The 20,611-nt window shown below is 46.7% G+C and overlaps 1 protein-coding gene across 2 annotated transcripts in view; it reads left to right on the top strand.

The window, feature by feature from the left end:
* The window catches only part of TBC1D9 (TBC1 domain family member 9), a 103,299-nt gene that overhangs the window by 30,819 nt on the left and 51,869 nt on the right, over positions 1–20,611 (top strand). For both annotated transcript variants that reach the window (XM_032805288.2, XM_075066279.1), the window contains one exon: positions 18,863–18,981. In XM_032805288.2, coding sequence (XP_032661179.1) covers positions 18,863–18,981 — 119 coding nt within the window. The remainder of the gene's footprint in view (positions 1–18,862; positions 18,982–20,611) is intronic.

Here is a 20,611-nt window from a genome sequence, read left to right as displayed (position 1 = left end):
TTTATGCAAATTCGATTTTATCACCTAGTTGTAGACGTGGCCTACGAGTCGGCAAACTAAGCTAATTCCTCACTGCAATTCATCTGCGCACAAATACTGTGTAAAGCGACCATCACTGCACGAATTCAGGAACTGTGCTGAGAAAAAATTACATGTTTCTTCCAAGCGCAACACCTGTTCGCGCTCCAACTACTTGTCAACAATCTCTCATTTATTTACATTAAACCACATTACCAATCCAAATCCCTCTAAGAGCGTACTGCATTTAACTCATGTGAAGACAGCAGGGCCAGAGGGCAGATGAGACGGAGCAGGGGTGGCCTTATTCCTGCCAAGGGAGGAAAGTTTGCTTTAGATTAACTAGAACAGCCTGTAGACCATGTAGAGCACCCTGACTCCACCAATTAGAGCACCTGACTTCATCATGTAAAACACCTCCTGCCTTCAGCCAGAGAGCGAGGTTGAAGGGAGGAAGGTGATTTGGGTGGAGGCAGAGTTGCAGGTCGCAGAAGTTGGAGAAGAGAAGAGTTTGATAAGAGAAAATGAAAGTTTGGAGGAGTGCTATGCGATGGATTGTGAAAGGTCGCAGAAAAACCCTGGGTAAGGGCACCAGGCTTGTGTACAGGAGGCAAGAAGCCACTCACAAGCGTGAACAGGATATGGAGAGGGAATGTAACCTCAGGGGAAAACCGCTGAGCTCAAGTGGTTCACCACAACCCTCAGGGTCCGCGGACCCTGAGGGTTGTGGTGAACCACTTGAGCTCAGCGGTTTTCCCCTGAGGTTACATTCCCTCTCCATATCCTGTTCACGCTTGTGAGTGGCTTCTTGCCTCCTGTACACAAGCCTGGTGCCCTTACCCAGGGTTTTTCTGCGACCTTTCACAATCCATCGCATAGCACTCCTCCAAACTTTCATTTTCTCTTATCAAACTCTTCTCTTCTCCAACTTCTGCGACCTGCAACTCTGCCTCCACCCAAATCACCTTCCTCCCTTCAACCTCGCTCTCTGGCTGAAGGCAGGAGGTGTTTTACATGATGAAGTCAGGTGCTCTAATTGGTGGAGTCAGGGTGCTCTACATGGTCTACAGGCTGTTCTAGTTAATCTAAAGCAAACTTTCCTCCCTTGGCAGGAATAAGGCCACCCCTGCTCCGTCTCATCTGCCCTCTGGCCCTGCTGTCTTCACATGAGTTAAATGCAGTACGCTCTTAGAGGGATTTGGATTGGTAATGTGGTTTAATGTAAATAAATGAGAGATTGTTGACAAGTAGTTGGAGCGCGAACAGGTGTTGCGCTTGGAAGAAACATGTAATTTTTTCTCAGCACAGTTCCTGAATTCGTGCAGTGATGGTCGCTTTACACAGTATTTGTGCGCAGATGAATTGCAGTGAGGAATTAGCTTAGTTTGCCGACTCGTAGGCCACGTCTACAACTAGGTGATAAAATCGAATTTGCATAAAGGGTGGAGTACAGAAATAGATTTAAAGAGCCCTTTATTTCGATATAAAGGGCGTTGTAGTGTGGACGGGTACAGCGTTAAATCGATTTAACGGCCATTAAATCGATTTAAACGCGTAGTGTAGACCAGGCCTTACGAACAGTCACAAACTGCAGTTAAACATATACCATTGGCAAAGGGGTACAGGGTTGGTGGAAGGCAGAATCACCATTTTACCCCTGGAAAAAAGGAGGCTGGGCATTCTCCTCTCCATTCCCTTGTTACTCATCCCAAATCTTCTGTACAAGTAGAGGAGCTATCATTGTAAATCCACTGAGCACCTGAGGAATAAATGTCCTTGGCTGAGTGGGAACAGACAGCAGGTAACACATGAAGCTGCTGCTTCTCCATTCACAGGAGTATCCCAGGCTGCTGCCTCTTTCCACACAGGATTTGTAAAGGTTGCTTCTACACAACCAAGCAGTGAGCATATGTATGCTGTTAAATTTTATGGCAATGTGCTCCAAGGATGGAGAGAGACTGGTGTGGAAATTTCTGTGGTCAGTAGGGACTTAATCCATGAGAAGGTTGTGTTACCAGGGAAAATGACAGAATTAGAATTGGTGGGAGGTTACAAAGTCCTTGCACCTTTTGCTAAGGTATACATGGAAACTGGTGATTTGCAGGCTGAATTGAAAATTGTAGCAGTGGCACACAATTTTGCACTATTTCTACTGGGGAGTGATTTCTTTGATGTGGCAGAATCTATCCCAGGGTTTGTTAGCAGCAAGAAGGAATCTTGTGCTAAAAGCCCCACAGGGGAGGCTAAAGTCATATGTGCTGGAGGGGGAATAGGAGAGTGTCTCTTTAATTCCTTTGTAGTAGTGAAAAATGATGCTTTGAGAGCAGGGATGGTCGTAACCAGTTCCTGTAGCCCCGGGGCTCAAGGCAGGTCCCTGCGGGAAGGGCTGGATAAAGCCAACTCCTGTCCTATAATCATCTCCCTGGTGGGAATGTTCCACTTTGTAACAGGGAGGCCGTCCCAGCTGCTGACTTCAAGGAAGTTGCAGGTCAGCAGGGGACAGGTCTTGCCCTGGGGTGTACAGACATGTATCCTGGTGATGAAAGTTGGGGTTCTGGTGACTGCTGCGGTGGGAACAGACCCCAAGGACTCTTTAGCTGGAAGCAAGCCCAACCTGAGTGAAAGAGGAGGGAGGGATTTTGGTATCCAGTGAAGGGTCTGTCATCAGGGCCGGCTTTAGGAAGTGCGGGGCCCAATTCAAACACTTTCAGCGGGGCCCTGGCAGGGATGACTTAAAAAAAAAAAAGTGTAAAAAAAAAAAAAAAAAAAGCCTTCCATTTCTTCCATGTATTATTTACTTTCTATAAGTATATAAATAATAAAATTGTATATTATGTACATTGCATCATATATGCTGTTGATTGGTTATTATGACTGCCATTTCATGTGTGGGTCCCTGCCACTCCCTGGGGGTGTGCACATGTGTGGGTCCCTGCTGCTTCCTGCTCCCCTCATTGAAGCAGGTGTGCAGGTTACTGGCCTGGGAACTGCAGGGCAGCAGTGGACATGGGGCTGGTTCGAGGCAGGGCAGGGGCTGACTGGAGGTAGGGTCTGGCTGCAGGCAGGGCAAGGGGTGCGGGGCTGGCTGGAAACAGGGGAGTGTGGGGCAGGCTGGCTTTAGGCAGGGCCACAGGGGGGTGCAGCAGGGGTTGACAGGTCTGGAGACAGGAGTATGGGACTGGCTGGCTTCAGGCAGGGGGGTGGAGCAGGGGTTGGCTGGAGACAGGGCAGGGCGGGCAGTGCAGGGCTGGTGCGGGCAGGGGTGTGTGGCAGGGGTTGGCTGGAGACATGGCAGGGGGTTTGGTAGGGGCTGGCTGTGGGCAGGGGGTGCCGAGCTGGCTGCAGGCGGGGGGGGCGGGGCTGGTGCGGGCAGGGCAGGGGGTGCAGCAGAGGCAGCTGGAGCCCCACCCTTTAAATAGCCCCCAAGCGCCCCGCTATCCCAGGGCTCTGGGGGCTATTTAAAGAGCCCAGGGCTCCCCTGCTTCTACCCCGCCCTGGACATTTTAAATAGCCGTGGGAGTCCTGGGGAATGCATGGGGGCGGCGGGGCTCCGGTAGCTATTTAAAGGACCGGGGTGGCAGATGCAGCTGGAGCCCTGGCCCTTAAAATAGCCCTCAGAGCCCCCCGCTACCCCAGGGATCTGGGGGCTATTTAAAGGGCCCGGAGCTCCAGCCAGGGGCACAGGGCTTGCCGTGCTCTAGCCAGAGCTCCAGCCAGGAGAGCGGGGCCATGGGGCTTGTCGGGCCAGAGCTCCAGCCGGGGCCGCGGGGCTTGTCGTGCTCGGACCAGAGCTTCAGCTGAGAGAGTGGGGCTGTGGGGCAGCTGCATTCCCGCCGGCGCTTTGGTCAGGGGAGCAGGGCCATGGAAGACCCCAGAGCAGACCGCAGCTGGGGTAAGTAAAAAAAAAAATTCAAAAAGCGCCTAAAGTGCGGGGCCCTCTTAGGCGCGGGGCCCGATTCCCAGGAATCGGGTGAGTCGGCCTAAAGCCGGCCCTGTCTGTCATAGCTGGTAGCTGTGAGCCCCCAGCTGGACCAGGATCACCTCCCTTTTGGGGGAGACAGGAGTGTCTGCCACAGAGGGAAATCCAGATGGAAAGTGAGGGGGGACAGGAGAGTCTGCTCACCTTTTGTACGGAGGCTTTTTCCCAGGAGGAGGGTGAAGAATCTGCATCTGAAATGCCATATCCTTCACCTGTGGATCAGGTTTTAAGGGAAAGCTGGGGATCAAGTCTCCTGGAAGGAAGGAATCCAGGTTGTGAAAGAAGCTTATTGGAACATCTCTGAGGGTGAGATTTTTATCTGTAATCAGTTTCTTAATGTATTAAGCTTAGACTTGTGTGTTTTGTTTTATTTTGCTTGGTAACTTACTTCATTCTGTCTGTTATTACTTGGAACCACTTAAATCCTATTTTTTTGCTTAATAAAATCACTTTGCTTATTAATTAACCCATAGTAAGTAAGTAATACGTGGGGGAGCAAACAGCTGTGTATCTCTCTATCAGTGTTATAGAGGGTGGACAATTTTATGAGTTTACTCAGTATAAGCTTTATACAGAGTAAGATGAGTTCTTCTTCTTCGAGATGTCCCTGTGGGTGCTCCACTTTAGGTGTCGGTGCGCCCCTGTGCCTTTGATGGAGATTTTTTGCAGCAGTACTCCTACCGGCCATGCATGCTTAGAACCTGTCACTCATTCTGAGTGTGTTACTAGAGAGCATGCGTGGCCGGTACCCTCTGTTCCTTCTCTACCGCCCCCGGCTTGAGACGGAGCTCAGCAGACTACTTAGTATTTTCTTTTTTTATCTTAAAATTCCTGTAGTTAGCTAGTTTTTCTCTGTTACTTACCTTAGTTACTGTTACCTACCTTTCCCTACTACTTAAATAAATAAATAAATAAATAAATTTTTCTCTCGTTCTGTCAGCGCTTCAAATATGCCTGGCTCCACAGGCTTTAAGTGCTGCTCTTCTCGTAAGCACGCTATCCCTCTTTCGGATGGGCACTCCAAGTGTATAAAATGCTTGGGGGAGACCCATATTCCTCAGAAATGCCCCAAGTTAAGCTCTAGAGCTAGGAAGGACAGAGAGTTAAAACTTTTTACTTCAAAATCCCTGCTATCTATCTCAGACCCTGGCTCGGACTCTGCCTCCAGACCCAGCTCTAACTTTTTACAAAAAAAAAAAAAAAAGTCAAGAAATCAAATCAGCCAAAAGAGAGCTTACAAGCAACAGGAAGCTTCGCGGGTAAACCTTCTCCGGTCAGCTCGTCAGTTTCCTTACCAGCTTGTCAGTTTCCCGCTTGAGTGTTTGAGGAGCGGGGCTCCTCCGGTACTGCGCTAAACCCGCCTGTGCTTTCGGCGGCAAGCGCGAAGGCTCTGGTGCCGAGGCGACAGGCTTTCAGTTGCCTGCCTCGATTGTGGCACCTATCGGCACCGCGATGAATGCGGCGCCGCGCCGAACCCACCGGTGCTTTTCCGCGGCAGCGGGAGGCTCTGGTGCCGAGGCGACAGGCTTTCAGTTGCCTGCCCCTCGATTGTGGCACCTATCGGCACCGCAATGAATGCGGGCACCGACAACTCAGGCACCGATGGAGGCACCGCAGCCTGCCTATTAATAGCACGGCACCGCCTGCGGCACCGGCCATCACGACCGCTACTTGGCACGGCGCACAAGATTACAAACTCGGTGCCAGCCTGGTTTTCCTCACGGGATCTCTCTATCTGCCTTCGCCTACTACTGCCCCCATCGTTACAAATTACCCACTCAAGTGACCTCCTAGTGTCACCTTACACTACAATCGCCCTTTGTCGGGGATGGCTTCTCTATACAACTGACTCAGGGTCCGAGCAGCCTTCCTCCAGTGAGCAGGACTCTGAACTACAGGCTGCTGTGCCAGTGCGATCTGAATTCTACCCTCACAGTCCTGTCCCTCACGAACACAGGAAACTGTCCCACACCAACCTCAAGATCCACCTCTGGGGTGTTAACCCGGGATGGCACCTGCTATGCTTTTCCACCACCATGGCAGTATTGGGCTCCGTGGCCATCTTTGCCTCGCCAGCACATCCGCTACTCTACTCACACTAGACGTGAACGTCAAAAATCCTATTGCACTTGGCAGCACCCTCCATCCTCAGGATCAATTAACTCCAGCTCCTGACGCAGTATTACCTCACGTACCAACTGATCAATACCTCCAGAGACTTTTGTTTAATACGAGGAGGCGTTACTTCCTTCCCCTCCACTGCCATCAGATGATTTTTCAAACTCCAAGATCTCTTCAAAAGGATTGCCATGAGCTTAGAATCAAGTTTGGAGGAAGTACCTGACCAATTAACTCAGCCCTCTGGGACCTGCTAAATCCATCTGGCAGACTCTAGCCACAAGCCAGCCTACCTGCAAACAGGCGGACCGGAAATACTTCATTCCCTCGAAGGGCTCTGAATTCCTTTTCTCACATCCTGGGCCAAGCTCTTTGGTAGTGGATGCAGCCAATCAGTGAAACAAACAGTATTTCCGCCATACCCCAACCAACAGAGAAGGCAAACGCTTAGACCTGCTGGGTCGCAAAGGGTATATGCCTCTTCAACATTGCAATTTCGAATTGCAATTGTACCGCAATTCTAGCAAAGTACGACCATAACAACTATAATAAGTTCATGCACTTTATTGAACACATCCCAGACAACAAGAAACAACAGTTTACAGCTTTAGTTTCCGAGGGCCAAATCATATCCTGCACGGCTCTTCAAGCAGCTTGGATTCAGCCAATACTGCAGCAAGATCCACCGCTACAGCGGCCGTCATGCACCGAGGTTCCTGGCTTTCCTCTTCTCTCTTTCCTCGCGAAGTTCAGAGCACCATAGAGGATCTCCCTTTTGATGGTTATAAACTCTTTGCTTCCACCACTAATGAGGTGCTGCACTCAATGAAGGACTCAAGGGCACCTCTGCGATCCTTAGGTATCCAGACCCTACAAACAGAAGGCAACAGTACAGATATCAACCTTACACACGTCCGCGCTACCCCTCATATACTCAGCATTTCCCGGGAGCTCAGGATCAACAACGCCAACGCCAGAGGTCCAGATACCAGCGGCGTCGCCCCAATTCTTCCGGGATACCCCAACTTCCTCAAAATAATAAACAAATTTGAACCTTTGGTCGAGGGTCTCGAAAACGTCGCCCCTAGTCCCGGCGCATGTACTGCTCACAACTGTCTTTGGACATCGTCTCATACAGCCATTTTTTACACCAATGGCAGAATATTACCTTCGACAAGTGGGTTCTAGAGGTCATCACACCGGGGTATTCCATCCCCTTCCTCTCCTTACCTCCCACCCACCCACCCTCCCCGTCCCTCTTCAGGGACACCTTTCACGAGCCACACTCCAGCAAGAAGTACATCATCTTCTTCACCTGGGTGCTATCGAACTCGTGCCCAAATGCACAAGGGGAAAGGATCTGTTCTATTCTAACAACAGAAGAAAAAACATGGAGGACTGGCGACCGATCCCTCGACCTCAGCAGATCAACAATTTCGTCAAAAAACAAAAAGATTCAGAACATGGTTACTCTCACCACCATTAATTCCAAGCCCGCAGCAGGGCGAATTGGTTTAGCCCACGACCTACAAGACGCCTATTTGCACGTCAACTATCCATGTTTTCTCCACGTTTTTTACCTTTGGCTCGATGCATTACCAAAATACAGAAGTTCTACCATTTGGCCTTCCACTGCCCGAGTTTCTCAAACTTTACCGGTAAGTCACGGCTACCTCCGGAAAACAAGGGGTTGATAATTATTTCCTTACCTGGACGATTGCCTTCTCAGGCCTCCAACACACGCCGAGGCCCCTCCGCTTCATAAAAATCACCATCGAGTGCTTTCAAATAATCCCCTGGGCCTGCAAATAAATGCGAACAAATCCACATTAAGGCCGCCCAACGCCTGGGACTTTATAGAAGCACAGCTTCCTCGACTCCAAGAACCGGACGGGCATCCCTCCAACCCGACTGTGTCATATACATATACAACTGCTGGCTGCAAGGCTTCCCCCGGCCAGCCCTCGGTCGCCGCTCAAGACTGCCTCCAGCTACTGGAGCACATGGCCTCGTGCACGTTTCGTGGCCAAGAATGCAATGTCTCCACATGAGGTGCTTCAAGCTTGGCCTGCCACGTTTATCACACCAATACGTGCACTCAATGAAACAAATAATGACCAATACCTTACTGGGTCAAGGACTCCTGTCATAACGGTGGACATCCCTGACAACCTCTGTTTCGGAAGTCCTTCCTCCAGATCCACAACTGTGATGATGACAAACCGACGCATCCCTCAACTGGCTGGGGGTCCCATATCTCTCACACACAGTACACGGCTAATGGTCTCCACTTCGAGACCTCCCTACAACATAAACGTCTAAATTCGCGCTTCTGGAATGGCCTCCCGTTGCCTCCTCCCACTAATAAAGAAATCAGCATGGTACGCATAAATAACAGACAACATTGCTGCATGTTCTACATTAACAGCAAGGAGGGGCTCGTTCCAACTCTTTGTCAGAGACCATGGAACTCTGGAATTGTGCTGCAAACCACATCCAGATATCAGCCTGTTTACATCCCAGGCGTGAATGAACACCACTGCGACGAGTCTAAGCAAACGCCTTTCGGAGAATGGAAGGATCAACCCACTCCCACACGCGCCCAGCCAGATCAGAAACTGTGGCAGCAGTGCTTTACCCCCCTGGAGCGGAGGCCAAAGAAGCCAGAACATCTCCACAGGAGAGCCTTTAACAAGGGTAGGGGGTCTCCCGCAAGATCCCTACCCTCTGTGTCTGACAACACCAAAGGAAAGTGCCCTCAGCTTTTTCTGATGCCTCAGCACAGATCTCACAGACACTGAGGCAGGACCCGATCCCTCCCCATTCAAGGAAGGTCCTTGTCAGCCTGTCCCCTTGGCACCGCAAATGGGTCGCAGTTGCCAGCAATGCACTCCCCCTGGGCACCGCAAATGGCCATGTGCCAGCATGTGTGCTGCACCCCCCCCCCCTCCTCAGCACCTGCAAACGGCCGCAGTGCCGGCAGCGCACTCTCCTGGGCAACACCAAAAGGCGCGGTGCCGCAGCGTGCCTCGCCCCGGCACACGCAAATGCCGTGGTGCTGGAGCGCCGCCTCTCCTCAATCCTCTACCCAGACATTGAAGCCACCGCTTATTCCGTTACCAAAAGTTATCCTAAGGGGCGCCAACCCTATATCCACACATGTTTTTAAGTTAACTACCCCCTCCTGAGATCTTCACCTAGTATTGTCCTGTTTTTAACCACCAACCCTTTGAGCCCTTAGCCCCTGCTCCTTTTGCACCTCTTCAATGAAACAGCCCTTTGTGGCCATTACCTCCGCCAGACGGCCAGGCAGATAGCCAAAGCTCTTGCAGCGGATCTATACCATGTGCCTCTCTTCCAAGGACAGAAGTTGTTCTGCGATTTACAACCCAAAAAATTTCTTCATGAAAGTTCATGCTCTTTTTCACCTCCATGAACCATACAGTTACCAAACTTTTCCCGGAAACCACACGCAAAACTCCTTGAGCCCAACGCTGCACACAACCTGAGGTGCGTAGGGCTTGCCTTTATCTGACCAATGAACACGACCCTTCGAAGGCTTGCCTGGACCTCTTTGTCCTTATTGCGGACTCGTTCCAGGCATGGCTATCTCCTGCTCAAGGAGGCCTTCGAGATGCAGCTCTGAGTGCACACGTCTCTGTTAATCAGATAGGGCGAACGTTACACCTCCGGCAATTGATCAGACACATTCCAGCGGATCTGTATCTACCTCTGTAGCCTTCCTACCCAAAGTACCCTTGTCAGACAATCTTAGGGCGGCCACCTGTCCTGCCCACCATACAGTTCATTACTCACTATGCCCTTACTCCAAGGCCCCCTCCTGACACTCGATGGCAGGGCAGTATTGCTTAACGGCATTCCTGCCAGATCCGAAATCCCTACCTCCTTGAGATAACCCACGCTTTGAAGTCACCTAAGTGGAGCACGACCACAGGGACATCGTCTCGAAAGAAGAAGAGTAGGTGACTCACCTTGTGCAGTAACTGACGTTCTTCGAGATGAGTGTCCCTGTGGGTGCTCCACTACCCACCCTCCTCCCCTCTACTTCGGAGTTGGGGTAGCCTCCGTTGTAGAGAAGGAACTGAGGGTACTGGCCAGGCATGCTCTCTAGTAACGCACTCAGAATGAGTGACAGGTTCTAAGCATGCGTGGCCGGTAGGAGTATTGCTGCAAAAAATCTCCGATCAAAGGCGCAGGGGCGCACCGACACCTAAAGTGGAGCACCCACAGGGACACTCATCTCGAAGAACGTCAGTTACTGCACAAGGTGAGTAACCTCCTCTTTATTTAGGGTTTGAATCCCATTGTGAGCTGAGTGTCTGGATGCTAGAACCAGAAGCTCTTGCTAAGCTGTTTTCAGTTAAGTCTGCAGCTTTGGGGATGTGGGTCAGACCCTGGGTCTGTGTTGCAGCAGATTAGCGTAACTGGCTCAACAAGGCAGGGTTCTGAAGGCCCAAACTGGCAGAGAGAACTGGCTCAGAGGTAATTTCAGCACATCAAGTGACAGTCCCAAGGGGGTCTTTGTGACTGAACCTGTCACACATGGCACAAAGGATTTTGCAGTGTTTAGCTGTGTGACTCCGTCTCTCATTGCACAGTTGTTCTTTACTGTTCTCTTACAAGCGTGCCACTGATTATTTGGCACTTGTACTCTGCCATTTTTACTGAAACTCATTATAGCCTCATTTGCCTTCCATAATGCATTAATCCTTGGCTCCCATGAATAGTTTTACAGAGCTGTGTTTGGTTCATGGTTTACTTATTCAGCAGCATAATATTTTCACAGGTAGGGAGAAACCCCGATGATCTTGTCTACAATCACACGCTAGCTGGTTATGTTTGAAGCTGTATAACTCTGTAATGGGGGCTTGTTAACACGAATTCATATAATGCAACTTTCTGTAAAATCACTGTTTCTTATCTGAAACTGATTTTGAGGGTCAGAGTCCTCTCTGTGGAACAGGCTCAAAACAGATGTTGTTGGCAATTTTGCTAGAGAAGCTTAAAGCACGTTAATTGCAGAATAGCAGTGCTCACATGGGGGGTTATGCCAGAGTAACGGTAGTGGTTTAACTATGCAGGTATTGTTCTGCTGGTAAATTTCCTCATGCATGAAAACTCTCGAACTGTTACAGAGTATGTTTGCACTTCAAAAACAAAACAAAGAAGCCGAGGCAACAAATCTCAGAGCCCCAGTATACAGACTCAGGCTTACTCTGCAGTGCTAAAAATAATAGTGTTGATGTCCCTGCCCAAGCTCCAGCATGAGCAGAAACTGCTATATTGATATTCTTAGCACCAGAGCATGAGCCCGAATCTTTAGACCTGGGCTGTGAGACTCACTGCTGCAGGCTGCTGCTTTTTCTCTTCTTTTTTTTTTTTTTCTTTGCAGTATGTACAGACCCTTGGAAGTGTCCTTTTTTGTTTTCAAGTGTATAGTTCTTTCTTCTGTCCTCACCCTTCCCCTTATATCCCATCAGTCATACTTTGCAAACAGTTCTGATTTTGAAGATGTGACAGAATTCATTAGCATATCAAGCATAGTGGCTGAGATTATATCCACATTTCGGCCATATAATGTGTGATCAAGTATACCACCTTGGGGAGGGAAAGTGTGATTGATAGTCTCCGTTCTATGCACAGTAGCTATTGTCCCCTTTATCCTCTAACATCCTCTCTCTTCCCTGTTGCCTCATTGTACATAAAAAGTTGCACTGGTTTTATTTTAAGTGTTTGTCTTGACTAGGATTTAAAGGTGTGTTGGAATGTGTTACCTTAAAGTCTAATGTATACAAGGAAGTGCATACTTTAACGTATGCTAAGCTGGTCCAAAGCTTGTCCATCGCACAAAAAGTCATGGTTTTAATATGTGATCGCTAATATGTTTTAAAACCAAATGTAGAATAAGATTTTCTAGACTAGTGGTCACCAACCTGTAGATCATGATCGACTGGTCAATCCTGGAGCATCCGCCAGTCATTCGTGATCTCCAGCCACTAAAAGTTCGGGGGACTAAGGCAGGCTTCCTGCCTGTCCTGGCCCTGTGCCACTCCCGGAAGCAGCCAGTGTGCCCCCACAGCTCCCATTGGCTGGGAACCGGGAACTGCACCCAATGGGAGCCGTGGGGGCAGTGGGGCAGTGCTTGCAGGCAGGAGCAGCAAGCCCCCTGCCCTGACCCCCCCCTCCCAGAGCCAGCACCTCAACACTGTACCTGTTATACCAATTATATTAGACCAATAAAAACCAGCAGGATCTTATTAAAGGGGACAAGACATTTGTCACATTTATTGTAAATACCATAATAAAACAAAAGATAACAGTAAACAACGTTGTTTGGCTACTTATTCCTATTACTACTTACTTATTTCTTATACACTTATATATATATAGTCACAGACTATACCCCTGTCACATATAAGAAGAAAGAAACCACAAGGGGAACCATAGAAGGCTAAGACGGCTGCTGTCATTTATTTGTGTTACCGGCTTAATTTGCCTCATTTTTCTCCATCCTTGCTGCTAAGTCTGTTATCGTTCACCGAAAAATGAACTGAAAAATAAGAAGTCAGTTACAGGTCCAAATTAGAGCCAGCCGAACGCACAGGAGACGCTGGGAAAGGTATTAGCCAAGCTCAGTAGCAAATGCGAACAAAAAAAGACCACGACGATAGAGATATTCTCACGGAGCAGAACAGTCTAATGGCAGCTCGCGGTCTTTGCCGGCTACTACGTTTCCAGGTCTCGAGGTACCCGAGGCCATCCGACATCTATAGATCCAAACAAGAGAATTGATAGATAGGATAACGACGCACGCTATGCCGTAACGAATGAAAAAGAAGAGAAGGAGAAAGCAGACGCAAGATGTCAGCCTGAGGTGCAACGTGAGTGCTTTTGTGGGGCAAAAAAAAACAAAACCAGGCCTAGAGGATTCGAGAGATAGGCCTACCAAATACTAGGGCCCCCTAGCATGATATAGTAGACCGGAACCAGGTTAAGCATACCCAGGAGAAAGAGAAGATACGCGAGCCCAAAATCACTTGATAACCCCTCCATAGGATATAATCACCCGTAAATCACGCCATATATCCCCTTCAGCTTGGCGAATTTCGAGAAATACTTTATTGCTGTTAAGGATCGAGGAGCTTGCCAATAGCTTTGTTCGTGTCTCGTCAGCTCTAAAACAAACAATTAAATTCCTGAATGAGGTTCTGGACACCTGTCCTGTAGCTTTTACTTGTCGTCATTAGCGCTATTGTATTCCCGCACAAGAAATTTCCCCGTCATGGCAGGGTTGCTTTGGGAATGTTCTGTTTTTCCTTGATACGCTAGGACTACTTGAGAATTCAAGCTTTCTGATCTAGTAGAAAAATTATTTATTGGAAAGGTAGAGCCCTTGCTCTTCTGTGCCTATTGGCGGCTCGTTTTCACTCCACCGGCGCCCAGGTCGGCATTCCCTCCCTGAAACGAAACCCCAATAGAAGTTGGTAGCGAAAAGGCTGTGCGCTAATGGTATAATTCTGTCGACGGTCTTTTAGGAAGTTGTGTTTTAGCTTTAGAGAGAGGGGCGTTTCTTCAACCTCCCGTAGCAACTCATTAAACGACCACAGAGAAAACCTCGTGATATCCTAGTGAAATCGTATTGAGAGTGTATGTTCATGACCCCTGCCAAGACAGCAGGATATGTATCTTGAAGTTTGTGCGGCCTGAAATGTTGCCCATAAGGAAAAGAACCAGAAGGACCCCCCCCACAGAAAGCCCCAACCAAAAAATGTAATACTCGTAAATAAAATAAAATCGGCTGTGGTTTGGAGCGTGTGTTCTTGTAATATGTGATCTAATCAGATAGTCAGCATTTCTTTATTAAACTGTTTTTTCAAACCAAGGGTTCCCCGGAGTTACCCCCCCCAGAATGGTAGAGGTATGAAATTCCATCCGGATCGGATTGCCTCCGGAATTGTTTTCTACAGATGTGCGGGAGAAATCAGCCGCCAGTAAACATACGTCTTACCCAAAAGTGTCTAGTAGTGGTGATGTAAACCAGAACGTCTAAATAGCAACAGCAGAGTAAGCCAGATGGGACGTATCTTCCCAAGACAACGTCTGCCCTACTCTGTGGAAAGAATGTTTAATTTATTTTAACTTGTAGTTGCACTGGTCTGGTATCGAAGGGAAACAACATGTTGGCAACTTCCCTGCGAACTGCAACCCTCGTCCTCCCTCTCAAAACGGTCACTCTATTTCCTCATCCCTCGCTCAGCGTTCAAGCTTTTGTTATTTGTTGTTTAAGAGACGAGTATTTGATTAGAAGGAAAGGCTGATGCAATCATGACGCCCATTCAGTTACGCGTATTCTCTGTAAGACTGGATATAAGGATATCCGCTATAGTTCTCGCTGTTTCGCAAATGCGTCCCACATTGGATCCCTCAGGGTTCACATATACGATATCGGTCAGTGGACAGTTGAAATCACATTTGTCGTTCCTGATATCCGGCTCTAATATTCTTCCAGTAGTAGCATGTTTGAGGAACATGACCATCTGGTTTCCAGTTTGGGTTCTGAAACTCATGAATGGCATGATCGGGTTTCCCTTCTGTATCTTGGCCTTTGGTGTTTTTATGAAACAGTTATAACGTTCATTTCGGTCCTTCTGGCATTTCAGCCGCCACTTTGCTAGGTCCACTGAGTGTGACCTCGCTCTAGCCAATGTACTAGGTCTCTCAGGGATGCTGTACGCCATCGCAGGCCTTTTCAAAATTTTCTAGAGCGGCTCAGGGCATTACACCTGCCTTTGTAGGTGGGAAATTTCTTGTGGCTTGACCACACAGCTGCGACGGGGGGGTTCAGGATTGGCTGCGTTCTGAATGCTTAAGCCTTTCTAATCTAGGGCCTGTTTGTAGGGCCTCCCCTGTTTCATCTCCTCGTTGGAAGGCTGCATCTTTGGCTGTCTTCTTTTTTTGTAGCCCTTTCATCTCTTGTTTGTCGCTGTGCTCGTCTCTGAGCTCTTGTTGCCGTAGTTAGTTCTATTCTGTTTGTCCATTGGCTTCCAGCTGTGCTGCTTTGTGGCTTTCGTGACAGCCTGGTTCCCTGGTTCTTTGTGGGTGCCCTCTGGTTTATTGTCTGAACTGATGGCTCTCTGTTGTCTCCTGAGTCTGCCTGCAATCCTTGTTGTTTAACTTCTCTGTCAGCTAACTTTTGACATGGCAGATTAACAGTAAAACCAGTTTATTACCTGTGTGTGGTTTGCTGGGTTACTTAATTCCCATTGGATTTATATTTGCTTTAATCAATTAGACCCTTAATGTCACCTTAATGGCCCTTGCTTAAATGGCAAGGCTACCGACAGCAGAGAAAAAAAATTTCTCTTCTGGCTACTGGTTAAAACCAACCCTTTCCTCTCTGCTAAAACCCTTAGCAGAGGAAAAAGAAAATAATATTCCTACTGGCTTCTGGATTCTATCTTTCCACGTCACTGCCACTACATATCATAACTTAACTCCCAATCTGGACCTTAGTGTCAAATGTGGGGTGCTAGCTGAACCTCCAAGCTTTAATTTACCAGCTTGGATCTTATGCTCGCTGCCCCAGACAGAATTACAGCACGCGCCTGCTCTGGTCCCCCAAACTTCCTGAGGGGACCCCAAGACCCCGAAGCTCTGAGTCTTACCGGCAGGGAAATAACCCAACTTCCCTCCCCGCATCTCTCCCACCCGCTTTCTCCTGGCGTAACCTGATATATTGACTGCATCCTCTTTACTCACATACCAGAAGCTGTCTCCTCTTCACAGAGGACAAACCCAAATACAAGGAAACAGAAATGATTCTATCTCTCTTTCCCCTCCCACCAATTAATTCCCTGGTGCTGCAGAGCTTACCCTGCCCAGAGAGAAAACTCAAACAAGTTCTTAAAGAAAACTTTATATAAAAGAAAGAAAAGACATAAGAAATATAAACTTGCATCAAGTGACAATACCCGGGCTATTGCTATAAGAAAGTATGAAGTAAACCAGTTCTGATTAAAACCCAGATGATCCAATTTTGAAACATTCCAGCAAGTATACACACATGTAAATATCACCCAAAACATATAAAAGCCTATACTTTTTTCTACCTGATACTTACAGTTGAAACAGAAGATTAGAAGAGTCGAAAAGACTTCTCATAGCTGGAGAAGACAAAAAAAACCAGTACCCAAAAATCCCCTCTCCTGACTTGAAAATCCAGTTTCGCTGATTGGTCTTCTGGTAGCGTGTCTTGGTTCCTTTGTTAACCCTTACAAGTAAAAGAAACATTAACCCTTAGCTATCTATTTATGACAGTGCCCATCCATTCAAAACCCACACGTACTTTAGGAATATTTCCAATTTTTATCAACCTGGAAGATAGCACAGCATTGCCTTGCAGTCCTCTATGACTACTGCCTCTGCTGTGGATTTGCCTACCTCTAACTGATTAACAACAAATCTAGTACAATCTGGGGTTGCCAGCTTCCACAGGGCAATAGCAGCATGTTTCTGGAGCACGACTGGCTCACTCATCTGGGTGCTCTGCTTCAGTAGTGGGGCTTTCCTCATGTGACAGTTCTGGACCTATTGCTGGTCATCCAATGTTGCCATCTCATTGTGGTCACACCAGTGAGTACTTGTAGTTCAGATCCAGAAGCAGAAAGCTGTGATCTTCCGTGAGAGATACGTGTTTGATCCCTACCTCCACCCGCCCCCCCGCCCCCCGGTCCCTTTCTCTTGTTGTGCTTCTGCTGGTAAACCATCGGCTTCACCTTGCACAGGCCAAAAGCAGTCTCTAAGGTTATGTAGACTGCAATGTAAGCTCAGGATTCGAACTCAGGCTCAAAATGAACCCCATCTCCATCTACAAACAAATCACAGTAACCCAGGGATCGGTCACAGGACTCCACAGGGGTGGAGGGTCTGAGTCTGAGTAAACCAGGACCCAGGATTCAAGCTCTAATGCTATGCAGTGTAGATGCCGCCACATTGGACTCATGCTCTGGGAGTTCGCCAAAAGTATTCCATAATCCCGTGGGCTGATTTCCTTTGTCCTCTGGACAGTCAAGCTTTCCCACACTGCACCACAAACAATGAGCCAGAGCAGCCACATTTTGGGAAGGTGCTAGGGAGTCTGGGATATGGGTAGTTGGACTCAGACCCGCATAATGCAGTGTAGACACTAGAGCCCTAGGGTGGGATCAGGGTTCAACAATTCCTAACCTGGGGTTACAAATGAGTGGGGATGCTCAAGTCCCAGGAACTACTAACTCATATTCTGCTAACCCTGGGTTTACATTGCAGTGTAGGCCTACCCTGGGACACCCACTACCGTCCCTTGGCAGCAACTTCTTCAGAGGCACAAAAAAGAAACATCCATAAAAAATAGCATCTGTCTGTTATTGGACTGAGCAGGATTGATGCCTTTGCATATAACAGCACACCACCATACCATCTTGGGTCTTGCCAGGATGAGAATTACCAGGGTTTAGACCATTGCCTCTCAATCCCTAGAGCGGGGAGACAACTTGCCCCACAACACCTGTGAATAAGAGCATAGAGTGATGCAGTGAGCTGTGGTGCTATTTATGCCCAAATAGCTGTATTGCTTATCACAGCCAGATAGAGCTCCAGTGTGGATGGGGGCATGACAGCAGCATGCTTATGGCCATGTGTTATCATGATGATGTAGGTTAGGCTACCCATGATTGCCTAAGCCATTGTCTGTACAAAAATCCTGCCATTCCTGCGCAGCCGTCTTGATGCCTAAAACTAGTACTCATGGATTTATTCCTGCCTTCCATATCAGGACAGAGAGACCTTGACAGCACAAGCATCACTGTTCCTGAAAATACTGTATAACAGTCAAAAGCAGTTCTAGCTAGAGACAGTAAAAGTGGTGTTTAGTGGAAGCTTACAGCAGAGAAAACAGAAGTAAAATGTTGCATATTCAATGCCTGATCTATGAAAAGTTCCTTCATTCTAGCCCTGTATTCATTTACAGAATGTATGTGTATGTGTTTTTCCATGGCAGAAATCTTGTTTGACTCCCTAGAAACCAAGCCCAATATTGTCTCTCTCTGCTTTCACTTTAAAAGTGACAGCCTTACAAAAGATGTGCTTCCTTTTAGAGTGCTGTCAAAATTCATATTCTTTTGATGAAGATATTCTCCCATCTGAAGTTTGGAAAAAGTCTTTCTTTTGTGGTCTGAGATACAATTGACAAATTCCAGTGATTGCCTGTTTCAAACATGATTTTGATCTTGAAGTTTGGTAACTGTATCCTATATTAGGATTTACCTCAGTCAAGAACTATTTGTATAATGTACAATTATCTTTTGGTTTGTGCTGCTAACAAATCCAGTCACCACTGTCTGTAATTAGACCTCATTAGCATGTCATTTACAATTCCACAAACACATTAAGGTCCTTAGGTTTAGGATTTTTAATGTCGTATTCTTCATTGATCTTTAAACTAAATACTAAACACAGAAAAGTTTTAAAATAACCCATGTGGGTTCTGCTTAACACAGATGATCTTGGGAGTTGCCACCAATCATTAGTAGTGAAATTGAGGGTTAGGGGAGAATTTTTTCAATTTACTGAGGTTATGACATTTGTTTCATTGTGTGAAAGAATTTGTTTAAATCTTGTTTGTTTTTGGGAATCATGATGAACAAATTTTAGACATCAGAGAATTATTTACTTTGTTCTTTTGTGCAGGTTGTTCAAGGAAAGAAATCACTGAACACTGGGAATGGCTTGAACAGAATCTGTTGCAAACTCTTTCAATCTTTGAAAATGAAAATGACATAAACACATTTGTCAGAGGAAAAATACAGGTAGCATGTTATATATATGTAGAAACTGTTGTTGATTATAGGTGTCACTGTAGAACTGTAATGTCTCATCGCATCTCATCCAGTGATCTGTACACCACTGTGTTCCTTGAAAGGGAAGCAACATTCCGAATGATATTGTACACGTGCATATCTAGATTAGGGGAATTGCTGGAGCGTAAATATCTATATCACTGTAATCAAAATAATTATATGTGGGAGTCCCCACTTCATCTATCCTCTCTTCTGGTTCTAATTCAACATCTAAAGTAGATTGAAGAAAAAAATGTTTTGGCTGGTCTTAGGTCCAAAAAATTTCTGAGTTTCACTCATGCCTTGATATTTAAAAAAATGTGTTATGAATATTTGAAAATAAATGTACTGGTTTATTAATGCCGCTGACCTATAGAACATTAAACACTTAAAACAACTGATAATTCTGTCTCTGTCTAGAAGGAATAATGTTTGTCTCTTTTTACATACAGGAACTTAGAAAAATAACATACTGAAATATAGGTGCTGGTTACCACTGTAGTTATTGCCGCATAGAATCTCACTTCTAAGCGAAATATTTATACTAGGACATAAACTGTGTGTAGATGAAGCCTGTTGGCTCCATCTGATTCCATTCTTTAACCTTTCATGTAATAATTACACCTCTTAAAAACCCAGCTGTGCTTCAGTAAATTTCAGTAGCAGATCAGAAATAAATACAATAGACCCCTTTTATAAATAGTTTAAACCTGTAGCATTAAAATACCTATTTCCATGAGACAGCTATTGTCAAATACAGCTTTGTTAAGAAGAGTGTTACTACTTAAACTGCTGCATAACTGAATGTTTACACAACAAATGCTCCACCACCCCTACTATGCTCCCTAAAGTAGTCTACACTAACTTGAAGGGATGAAATCACTTTCCCTTTTAACTTTAAGTTAAAGAAGGGGTATGTTATAGATTATTAGTTTTTTTCCCCATATTCTAATAGTTCAGTTAGTAAACAAGAAATGTTCTGTGCTTTCAGATACCAAGTACTAACCTTTCATTTAACACCTATTAAGAAGGGTCATAAGTTATTTTTTGTCACTAAGAAGGTAGCAATGGTGGGGTTTCTGACTGATTTCTGATTTTGTTTTTATTTAGAATAAAACTCCTCTACTCCAATGAAAGTCCATTCCTATTTACTCAAAACAATATTTGTTCCCGGAATGGGATGATGAAGAGGACATGAGTGTCCTATCAAGTGTGTTGGGGGTATTTGAGGTAGATTTAGTGGCTTAAAACAAGACAACCGGAAAGCACTTTCAGGGCTGCCATTAGCCTGTTCTCAACCAGTGGATAGCTCTACCAGCATCTGAATTGCGCTCTTCATTATGTTTTTGATCCCCTCACCACACCGTGAATGAATAGCATGTGGTGTTTCCCATATTCTGTTGGGATAATCAGAAGAAGACCAGGTGTTTTCTTGGAGATAACCATACCTCTTGGCTTGCTCCTTGTTTTGGAAGTAGAACACTATAGGAAAACAAATGTTGTTGTTTGTATTACCATAACATCTAGGAGCCCTAGTCATGGACCTGGAACTCATCGTGCTAGGTGCTATACACAGGGGTGGCTCCAGGCACCAGCGCAG

The sequence above is a fragment of the Chelonoidis abingdonii genome, chromosome 5 (genome assembly GCF_003597395.2).
Source record: "Chelonoidis abingdonii isolate Lonesome George chromosome 5, CheloAbing_2.0, whole genome shotgun sequence".
In the NCBI taxonomy this organism is placed as follows: domain Eukaryota; kingdom Metazoa; phylum Chordata; order Testudines; family Testudinidae; genus Chelonoidis; species Chelonoidis abingdonii.
This window is presented reverse-complemented; position numbering and strand designations above follow the sequence as displayed.